We start from the raw sequence: 11,935 nt of genomic DNA on the forward strand, positions 1-11,935 counted from the left end.
ACACTTGCACATCTCTGCTTGTACTGCATGCACTCAGCTTGCCCTTGTGTATTAACCAATAAAAGAGAGTGCAATCATTTTTATCAAATTAAAATTGTTTTTGTAGCACAAGTAACAACAGAACAGAAACCATGATTGAATTACTGATAGAGAGTAATGACTTGAATCACATCATAGTAGGAAAATGTAACTTATTCTGATTATTGTTACGTGTCACCCTACTGCTCGTGTATTGCAGTGACACTGAATGGACATTAATAAATAAAAACACAAAATCCAAGGGCATTGGAATTTACAAGCTCTTACCCAGTATAATATTTATTAAATTACTGTATTATCAGAAATTAACTGTTTCATAAAAGGGCCAATAATTGCTCTCTGGATTTATATTTATGAGGGCATTTTTTGTAAACACAGAATGTACTGTGTCATTTATATATTCAAAAACATATTTAATGTGATCGTGTGAAATGCTTCTCTTTAAGTATAATTTTAGGAAACTATATCACATGTAGTATCACAGGCAGAAATAGTTTGGTCACCCCTGCCCTAAACTATAAATGTATATTATGAGATTGGATAAACCTTTTGACGGCACAGCTCCTCACGAATATCCATTGACACATCTCTCTTGTCTACTTTCCACCCCTCTTCATCTCCCACTTTTTCTTTTACAGTATCATCAGGCCATGCAGCAGCAGCAGATGATGATGCAGCAGCCTATATATCAAGCCCAGCAGCAACAGCAGGCTCACTACACTGCCCTGGTGAGACCCCTCCGACACATGGAACAACACTGGAAGGGCCATTTGTTTACTTCTTAAAGAGGGATTTTAATTACATTAAGCTCTAATTAGTGATGTGCCTGACAAAGGGAGAAATGTTAAAGATTAAACGCTGAAACATTTGGCACTCAGTGTCCTCAACAAAACATAAAAATGGTGGCACTTTTTCTCAATTTAGCCTCCCATGTGAATGTCAGTAGGCTATCTAGTATATTGTATTTTAATGAATCCTTTTTCTTAGAAGTCTGAAATTAGACCGTGTTTGCCTTAAATAATAATTTGGCCTCTCACTGAAGCAGGTTTCTGTGCCAGACAGTTTCCCTGTCCAAGAGCATGTCACCAAGTCATAACTATCAACAATTCCTTTGAATTGTACTTCTGCTAAACGAGGAAATGTTGCTAACTGACTTTCACTAAACACATAATGTTAAGGCGGAGCAATTTTTAGCTCATTTTCCACCGAATGGTTACCATCTGTTTAATTTCGGATGCAATCTGCTCCATGCAAAACCATCAGGGGATTGAATCGGGTGGTGAAATCGACCGATTCTTAGTGTTAAATCGTAACATATGAGGCAATTACACTGTAGGGATATTCTAAGGCCGCCGTGTGGCTCTTTCTTTATGTCTTTGTGTCTTTTTCTAACTCCCTGTGTCCTTATGGTCATTGTGTATGGAGAAAACACACTTAGTGTAAAGTATAAAATGCAGTACCTTTTTAAATACTATTATGATGTATTAATTAGGTTTGGTCATTTTGTTAAATTGAAAACATAAAAAAAAAAAAAAATCTAATCTTGTAGTAAGATAGCTTTGGGTTACTCTAAGCTGTATCTCCACTTAGAAACAATGGCTCTTGGCCCAATAGCATTATTGTTGCTATTATTTGCATGAGAGAATGTGTGTGTCATCCATGCCTAGAGCTTTAGAGCATTAAATGTCTTGGCTCTTCTTTTAAATGCAATTAAGTCTGCCTGTTCTTTTTATCTTTTATTTACTGATGTTTGGTTGGATGAAGGCCATGGCTTTTGAAAGTGTCATAAGGCTCTGATTTACACTGTAGTAGAAACATCATTGTTTACGATTTGTCAGTAAGCCTCCTGTCAAAGAAAGCAAGCGCAGTTCAGAAGATGAACGAGAACAAGCACACCACAAACAAACTTACACTCATTCATATAATGTAGGCAGTTACATTTTAAAAGTTTTTCTTCTTACAGATGCATCAGTACCAGCATGCCTTTGCCCAGCAGCAGCGTGCTTCATTACAACAGGTGCCCTATATCTCCCCTCTGGAGTTCCAGGCCCCACTGGGCTCCTATAACCCTGTCGGACCTTCCCCAGTAGAGACCCCCTTTGCTAATATCAGGCAAGCAACTTCTGTACTTCATAGACATTTGTACAACTTCTGTGTACACTGGCACCGAGTCAGTTTACCTGTCACTTATTTTGCACCTTGGTCATGGAATTCCCTCCAGAACACATTACATATAAATCACTTTGTTACCTTGGGTGAATTCAAATCTTTGATAAAAAAAAGTGTATGACTGAAGAGTGCAATTGCTATGTATAAATTGGATTCTGTAATTGTAGACCAGGTTTTCATTATTGTGTCCTATTTTTTTCTTATGTCTGTTTTTGTTGTGTTGATCTTTTAACATTTTACCTTCGGTGTGCTTTCTTGGCCAGGTCTCCCTCGAAAAAGAGATTTAATCTCAAGGGACGTCTTGGTTAAATAAAGGGTAATAAATAAATAAATAAATGTCCAGTAATTCCTAGAGGGACATTTTGGCCTTTTGATGCTGCAGAAATGGCAGGCATTTTGAATAGCACTATGTGTTACGCATGCTGTTTATAATACTGAACCATACTTGTGCAAAGTAAGTCAACATATTTTGTAGAGTGCTGTACAGTTTCAAAAATGTGCATCTTTTATTTAAGGTTGATATTTGCCCCCTGGAACTGATTTTCAGGGTAATGACCATTTATGTCTTCAGTAAATGGCATTTAAATTGTGTCTACAGTGTCTAAAAACCTGTAAAAAGATTTGGTGGTAATTCCTCCACATTTTAAATGTATGCATTTTAAAATATATAAATGTTTTTTCCTCCACATTTTAAATATCTGAGGCTTTTCCCAATCTTTCTGTAACATTTTACCCATTACTTTGGTGTTATATTTATTGGCCCATTGAAGTATAACTATTTCAATGTCTGTTTCTTTTTTCTTTCCTTTTTTCTTTCTTCTGTTGTAGTAGAAACCCAGTGTCCACTGTTGATGTCATGAGCCCTCCTCTCCAGACTGTCAGTAACCCTCCTGATATGTCTGGCTGGAACCCATTTGGAGAGGACAGTTTCTCCAAACTCACTGAGGAGGAGCTGCTTGATCGAGAGTTTGACCTTCTCAGAGCAAGCAAGTGTCTTTGTTTCTTTTTGTAAATCCTAATCACTGAAAATGCCACAGTGTCCTTCAGTGTCCCTCAGCCACTTAAGATTTCAAAATTGAATTTGCATCCATAAATCTATCCTCTTATAATATTCTGCATGCTCTCCAGCAGAGGGCATACACACCCTTCTTTATTCCCACACTAACACCTATTTGTCTCCCACCATTCAGAAAAGCCAGTAGAGAGATCTGTCAGCATGGTGGCCAGCAGCACAGACAGACAACAGCCGGTACTGCAGCCCTCACACCCTGAGGATCCTTTTGGCTCTGTGCCCTTCCTGGCCAACGCAGGCAAGTTCTAGCAGCCGGCTTTCAAAGGACCCTCAGCAAACCTTCCTGTTTACCGTCCTCTATCCCTCTCTTCATCCCCGTGCTTCCCTTTTTTCTTCTCTTCCCGAACCCTTTACTGATTCGGTGGATGTGGCTGCTACACCACAAATTACTGTCACATCTGGAGCTAGGAGAAAAACTAAATCAATGTTAATTATGATTGATTCCTTTAGGAACTTTAAAAAGGTACATTTACCACAGTTGTGGTCTTGTCATCATTTTTTGAAGACAGGTTTGTATCTCACCAATCATAAGGTATAAATATGATAAGAATATAAATAATACAGTATATATCTAGTATACACATACAGTAGATTAAGATATTCCTAGTAGCCCCCAATAGGCCAGAGATAGTAAATAGTAAAATATAAGCATTTGAGAGAGAATCAGCAGATTACAACAATCATACACATATAAGAGATATAGACTAACAGGATTTGTTGATTTAAATATACATTTTCATTCTAGGGTTTTGTATTTACTAAAGCTCTCAAAACCATAGCTTTATAGCACCTCCATGTTTGTTGCTGGTGCCTTGTGTATTTTATTGTATTTTTCTTTTTTACGTACAGTATATATATTTTTAAAGCTTTGACTTTTATTTGTCTTTGCACTTTCAAAATATAGTAAATTCTTTTTGTGCTGTGCGCTTGCTTTTCAAATCTTTGTACTTTTATTTGATTTAGTTTTAACAAAATTGTTTGGGCCAACTCTTATATGGTGGTGCAGTTTTACTGTGGTATGTATGTGTGCAAGTCTAATCTCCATGTTCAGTGATAGTGACATATAAATACTTTAGAATTTATTTGCATTATCGATTTAATTTAGAAATTGGTGGCTGCTCTTTTGTGCTTGTTTTTACAGATTTCTGCAAATTTTTTTAGCCAACCAGAAACTGTGTTTTTCCTTTTGTAAAGAAAAGATTATACAGAATACAAGGGATTTTTTTTAACCTTTTTTAATTTTGGCATAAACATATTTTTGTAAAAGGCACCAGGTTGGCATGAGAGAGTAGCTTTACAGATTCTTGAGCAACCTAATTATCCACAAGGTTTTGTTTTTCATTTTATTTTTTCAGTTTGCTTCATTTTGTGTTTGAGTTGTTCATAGCAACTGTTAGTGCCAAAAGTTCTCAGGTACAATTTGTATGGACCTCAAATGACAGAAAACTTTGCGATCCTCGTAATCACTTTGTTTACTTCTAAACATGCCAATTTTTCTTGGAGTTTAGCGCAAGTCTCTCTCCAGTGTTAGAGTTGGCTTTAAACTCCTCATTGAGCCTTGTTTTTCCTTCTTATAATTTACTGTGAAGATACTTTTAAGTTGCCAATTTAGGGAACATTGGCAGGTTAAATTGGAGTGAGGTTAGCTGAATAAGCAGAACTGTTGCATCTACAGAAGCAACTAAGAGTTGGCAGCTCTTTTTTCTTTTATTTACCCTTATTTACCCTAATTTTTGTCTTATGTAGCCTATGCTAGAACTTTTTCTGGTTACAAATGATGTTTTCCATAGAAAACGCTATGTCTAAGAATGTATGAGCCATTTTACATGTTAACGCTGGTAACCTGATCACATGTCACTTATCATTATTGTATCATTCATAATGGCAGCATTGACCTTAATTAATAAAAAAATTTACATTTAGTTTGTCATTGCATGCATTTTGAGGTACTCATTGTACATTTAGTAATGGTTTACATAAGGGCTTGCCATAATGTTTACTCAAACTTAATTTTTTCAAAGGTAGGTTGATCTTAAAGTTTAGTTTATTAATAGTGTTCTGGATTCCTATTCTTGATGTCCTCATTCATCTCATCACCCACTCAAGTTCTGACTTTATCAGAACATGTCCGGTACATCTTTTGGTGTTATATGACATTTTTAATGTGTTTGTAACCATTCTGTATTAGCTAAAGACAGCCATTCTCAGAAACATCTTGACTGAGTGGGATATTGGTGGACAGTTTAGCTGAAATTCAAGTAATTAACAGACTTGTGTGGGGAAGAACAAATCTATGTATTTAAAGACTTTTGAGCCATATTGTTTACTGTTGTGCAAGTGTAAGCTAAACAATTATTGAGAATCTGACCAAATCCACTTATACATAAACTGGAGTTTAAGGTTATTGTTTATGGTGTTTCTTATTTGTTTTATTAACACTAATACTAAAACTACATGGTAGAAAATTTCTTCATTAAAATAATCAGCTTTCATTTCAAACCTCATGTTGCCCCAGAATACACTGAACAGGTGTCAGAGGCTTAGCTGTTTAACAAATTGTTTATGTTGCATATGTTTCACTTTTGGAAACAAGGATATAGATGACAGAACAGAGGTTCATAGCTCCACCATTCCTAGGTGATCTTTCATCTGGACATACATGCATACATATAACATCAGTTAAATAAGTTGTTAATGTTTGGTCTCCAATTGACAAACTGATGTAAATACGCATGTATCATAATGTATAACTGAATGTTTCTTTATAAAATGCTAATTATTAATAAAGCTTATTTAAAAGCAATGCTATAATTGTTGATTTTTGTTATAGGAACTCAAACCATGAGTGAATGTAAAATGCTTTATTATTGTTGAAAAATATCTTCCACCTTTATACCACAAGAGCAAGATGTTCCTCTTGTTAGATAATAGCATGGCTGTCTTTGTCTAATATCTCTACATTTTAAACATGAATAAAAATGTGTCAGATGAACAGTTGAAAACAACTGTTCTATTATTTTAGAAACGTAATCTACTTTTATGTTTCCACGACTTTCCAAAGGAAGAAACCAATAGAGAAGTGGTTTACAGTAGTCAAAAGAGTTGTAAAAAATTATTTAATCAAAACGAAGTTTGCTGTAGGTTTATGCTGCTAAATATGTTGGGAACACTTAATCACACTCTGTGAAAGGGGTTCATTTATCTAAATGAGTTCCCAAAGATTGAATACAATTTAGTTTTATATTTTGAAAATGGCATAATGCCAACCTCATGATCATGTGAACATTTCTGTAAAGGAAAAAGACTCATTTAGTGTCACTAAAACATACAGACTGTCTTAGTCACCGACATTTCTTTTGGTGCAACAAGTGTTTGTTTATATCAATGGCTAGTCACATGATTTAATTTAAACATCAATGCTTACATTGAAGTATCAACATTAAATGCTTTATCTGCTCATATTATGTGAATTACTTGTACAGTAAGATAAAGTTGATCCAAAGCCTCAAAACCCCCTTATAACATGGTTAAAACAAAGCTTGTGTCCATTGAAACCATTGTAGATGAATTAAACGGGACACTTATAGAGTAACTCTATTGTTTTAAACCTGATGGTGGAAATGGCTATGGCCTATAGTCTTTAAGAATGTGGACCAATAATGCGCTGTGGCTGCCCTGTTGTTTTGTGTCATTTGTGAGCTTAATCCCATTGTTAACTCTTAATCTAAGCAGCAAAATTGGTCATTGGGGGAGAAAAATAAACAAAATGGTCTTTAAACAATAGAATAAATAATCTCTCTATATATACCGATTTCAAGAATTAACACTTGAATATTCAGCCTGGTAAAGTTGCATGGATGAAAAACACTTGCTCAAATAATGAGGTAAGAGAATGGGAACTGTGGCATATCACAGATATGTGACCTCTGCCCCGAAATCATTTGCATATACTGTTGAGACAAAAAAGGACAAACAGCTTAGCATCTGTTGAGCCGGGTGAAGGAGGTCTGATAATCTGTTGGATGAATATGTTACTTTCAGAGCAATATGACATTTCCATTATGTTCCCTATTTAACCAAAGCAGGGAGAGGTCTGGGCATCCACATGGTCAGACATTACATGTTATGGGCAACTTTACTAGAACCGTCATCGGATGGGCCTGGAAAAGAAAACTCAATACATTTCTGCTTATGGTTGCGATCTTCTATGATTAAGGATGTTCCAATATGCTGCCCTTTAGACTATTGTATTCCAAGAGGTGGCCATGATTAGACATTGTAATCCAGACAGTCTAAACAGATGCCGTTTTACATTTTTTCCACCAATTTTCAGACTTTGATGCAAAACCACCACAATTACTTTCCTCCCTTGTTCTACCCTCACCCCTTCCCCAGCCACATCTATCTTATTATTATTATATCAGTAGTAGTAGTACTTGTTTATTTAATTAGTTATTTAAGTTTGATTTATTTATATATTTTTGCAGTTGATCATGTACATAGCACAGAGTTTGGCTAATCATGTGTCTTTTGCTGCCAGTTTGGATGGATTTGATGATAACAGATCTGCATCTCTTCCAGCTCAGCAGGGGGAGAATGGCAATGCCTAGCCATGTTGAGAATTTTAGGCTTTTAAAATTAGTGAAATGTCTCAATTATGCATGTTGACAAATATTGTGATACACCATAGAAAGTTATTTTAGCTTCAGAGATTTTGTTATTTCCCTTGTAATTTGATAATCTCAGTTTTAATGACTTTAAAAATAATTTATAAGGATGTATGGAAATGTCTGTATACATTTTTAAACTGACATTAAACATGTATTTTCTAAAGATATCCATATTTTACCTGAGGGTTAATTATTCGTTATCTTTAGGGCACTTAAGTCGGGCAAGTAAAGTGCAACTATTTGACCATACCATTTTTTTTTCTACCATTTTTGCGACATCTATTTCAATGTTTAAAGCAGAAGAATTTGTAGTTATTAAGGGAGTACTGTGTGAATTTCTATTTGAGCTTCATGTAAGTGCAGTGACATGCAGTGATTTATCAAAGCTAAGAAGCATAATTTGACAAACAACAAAAATATAAATTGTAAAATTATGCTTTTTTGCTTTTTAAACTCAACATTTCACTGACGGTCATGCTTAAACCCACACTTGTAGGTTTGTAGGTCTATCCCTACTGTAGCTTTCTTTATAGAGCTCTGTGATTTTAAAGTGAATAACTTATTTTGCTGATTTTTTTTTTTTAGGCTAAAGATAAATATTAAATATACTTAATATTTGTTGCTACAAGAAGTCAAAATGCCTTTTAAGTATCTGGATTTTCTGTTGGAAAGCTACAGGTACAAGATCTATTAAGAGTATTTTTAGTCATATGCAGTGTAAATTAGGCATTTACCATCAACCTTGTGTTTTCATCCAGCAGGAGCTGGTGTGCACGCAGCGGAGCATCCAACTGAGAATCCCAGTGTTGCTGTTGCTGCACTAACAGCCATGCCAGATGCAACCCTGCCATCTGTCAAGGAACAGAAACCTGCCAAAAAAAGTAGATCCACTAGTTTACTGCCTCAGAAAGCAGGGGAGGAATCGGATAGTGATTTTGAGTCCGACCCACCCTCTCCTAAAAGCAGTGACGACGAGGAGGTAGAAGAGGAGGAAGGTCTTAACAGTGAACATGAAGACACTGAGCCTGAGAACCTGGGTCAGAGGCCATTACTCATGGACTCTGAAGAAGATGTTGAGGAAGAGGAAGACAAACCTAGCTCAGACTCAGACTGTGATCTAAGGAAGACAAAACTTCAGTCAGTGAGGCAGTCAGATGACAAGGCTGCAGTTAATCTTACGGGAATTGTGAAATCTGAATCTAGAGCCAGTATGATTAATCCTCCCGATTCGCCAAGTCTCACCATACCTGCTGCAGACATTGTGGATATTTTTGGTGCTATTCCTTTTGTTGGCAGCGGTCAGCCCAGAGTGTCACCAGAGAGCATAGATATTTTTTCCAAAGCCCCTTTTAGGCAGGCAAGCCAGGACAATGCTGTGGAAGAGACTGATGTATTTACCAAAGCTCCTTTTAACAGAAACCTCTCCAGGTCCAGCAGGAGTGGCGATGGTCCCAGCGGCCAGACGCCACCCGTTTCCCCTGACAGCGTGGATGTGTTTGGCTTCTCACCTTTCCAGCCCAGCCACAAAATAGCCACCTCTAGAAACCAGGAGGATATTTTTGGTCAAGCGCTTTTTGAGGAAGCAGCAAGCCCCCAGCAACAGAGGCAAAAACAGCGCAGCCTTCAAAAACTTAATTCACGGCAAAGGCGCACCAAGCAAGAGGCCAGTGTCAACAATGGGAAGCGGCACCACGGCACACCCACTGGTGGTAGGAAGAGCAACAAGCCCAGTTTCCGTACCCCTGAACGGGTGAGAAGGCACAAGAAGGTTGGCAGAAGGGACTCACAGAGCAGCAATGAGTTCCTCAGTACATCTGACTCGAAAGAGAACATCAGTATATCTCTGGGGGAGGTGAGGGAAAAAGGGGCTGCACTGCCCACTGAGGATGCCTTGTTGGATCCGTTTGGTGCCAAGCCATTTCCTCCACAAGATGGCAGTCGATACAGTCAGACCCAGAGCTTGGGAGACAATAAAAGTGGGACCAGCTCCCTACATGTATTTGATGGAAATAAAATAGATGACTTTGGTGCTGTACCTTTCACAGAACTGGTGATACAGAGTGGAGCTCAGCAAACCCCACAGATGGATGTTGACCCTTTTGGAGCTGCTCCTTTCCCCTCAAAGCAGTAAATGTCTTGTCTTCCAGCACACTTGCAAAGATAGTCTGCAAGGATGCAGCTATATTTATGCAATGTAGAAGCAGCCTTCTGAAATTTACTGAATCGGTGGCAGCTTCTTTGTTTATGTGCAGCCATTAGCCTTTCAATTAGATAACATACAACTTTTGTAGATTTTGAAGTTTTAATACTTAACTGGACAGCTATAACACCTTTTTCATTTTGGTAACTTAAACCTGTGGTGTATATGGATGTTTTTGAATAGGCTTTTGAAGCATATCCCTTAGCCTTTACTCGCAAGTAAGCCCTTTAAGCTGCATCTCAATATGCGCTTAGTCAACAAAATGGTGACTGTGTATAATCCTTCGTTTAAATAGAATGAAGAGGAGAACAATACCAATTTAATAAGTTTGTATTCCATCACTGACCTCTAAGCTAAAATTTGAATGTAGGTAATATCTGCATGATCCACCATTAAACACCATGAAGCCTTATATGGGTATGCCCCACCCTGCTTTACAGTACCTTTTATTCACAGTGGCTGTTGTAGCCCATTTGTGTCAATGGAATCATCGGAGTGTAGGCCTTCTCCATTTTAATTTCATTTACACAGACCATTTTTATGCAGATTTTTACACATTTAAAGGAATAGGTCACCCAAACATTTAAATTTGCTGATAATGTACTCCATTATTTTGATGCACCCTAAATATACATTTTGGACTGTCAAAAAATGGAGTACATTTAATATTTTAAATCCTTATGTTGTGACAATGTTCTTTCAACATACATGCATGAAAAAATATGGCCATACCAGTTAACATGCAGTTCATCTTACTATGGTGTTGAATATGATGAAAACAATAGACTTATAATTAACATTTTATTAACTATGCTCCCATATTATTATTCCCCAAGGTGACCTTTAAATGCAGATATATGTTCCACTGTCTGTACATACCATAAACCTACAATCATGAACCTGTATATGCCTTGTAGAAAGGGAAAATTAAAGAATATAATCAATTAAATGTTATATTTAAATACCAATTGTTTGATTGAAACAAAAAAGGGCACCAAGTGTATCACACATAAAGGGTGTAAGATGAACTGGAAGTCTGAGGAAAGGGCCATTTGGAAAGTTACTGCTGAATATCTAAGTGCAGTTGAAACATTCAAGACAAAAAAAAAGCATTATATATATATATATATATATATATATATATATACACACACACACACAGAGTACTGTGCAAAAGTTTTAGGCTCTTGTGAAACATGTTGCATAGTGAGAATGTCTTCAAAAATAATGCCATAAATAGTTTATTTATCACTTAACATCATACAAAGTCCAGTAAACAAACTACATCAACCTTTGCCTTTAAAACAGCCCCAATTCTCCTAGGGTACAGCTGGACACAGTTTTTCTTGGTTGTTGGCAGATAGGATGTACCAAGCTTCTTGGAGAATTCGCCACAGTTCTTCTATCTATTTAGGCTGTCTCAATTGCTTCGGTCTCTTCAAGAAATCCCAGACTGACTCGATGTTCAGTAGAGGGCTGTGTAGGGACCATGCCATCTCTTGTAGAGCGCCCTGTTCTTCTATTTAATCTTTTCTATATGCAAAAGTAATGTTTGGGAGTCTAAAATGTGTTTTTTTTCTATATATATATTTTTTTTTTTTACAAAATTATTTTTCTTTTTAAAAACCCTTCAAGACTTGGAATATGAATAAGAAGCTTATTAAACTACTGTGAACTTGCCTACAAAGATACACATACAGGTCTTCCTGAAGTGTTTAGAATGTCAAAATAAAAGCGTGAGGGTTTAAAAAGTGCACAACATAAATATATTACTGTTGTATTTAA

At 36.6% G+C, this 11,935-nt stretch overlaps 1 protein-coding gene across 2 annotated transcripts in view; it reads left to right on the forward strand.

The window, feature by feature from the left end:
• bmp2k (BMP2 inducible kinase) overlaps nt 1-11,023 on the forward strand; it is a 48,653-nt gene extending 37,630 nt beyond the window's left edge. The window contains exons 12-16 of one of the 2 annotated variants that reach the window (XM_052125744.1): nt 678-767; nt 2,003-2,151; nt 3,037-3,194; nt 3,399-3,518; nt 8,712-11,023. In XM_052125744.1, the coding sequence (XP_051981704.1) occupies nt 678-767; nt 2,003-2,151; nt 3,037-3,194; nt 3,399-3,518; nt 8,712-10,081 (1,887 nt within the window). In that variant the 3' untranslated portion in view covers nt 10,082-11,023. The remainder of the gene's footprint in view (nt 1-677; nt 768-2,002; nt 2,152-3,036; nt 3,195-3,398; nt 3,519-8,711) is intronic. The other variant, XM_052125745.1, reaches the window with a different exon arrangement.
• Nucleotides 11,024-11,935: the final 912 nt, after the last annotated feature.

The sequence above is a fragment of the Xyrauchen texanus genome, chromosome 4 (genome assembly GCF_025860055.1).
Source record: "Xyrauchen texanus isolate HMW12.3.18 chromosome 4, RBS_HiC_50CHRs, whole genome shotgun sequence".
Lineage (NCBI taxonomy): Eukaryota > Metazoa > Chordata > Actinopteri > Cypriniformes > Catostomidae > Xyrauchen > Xyrauchen texanus.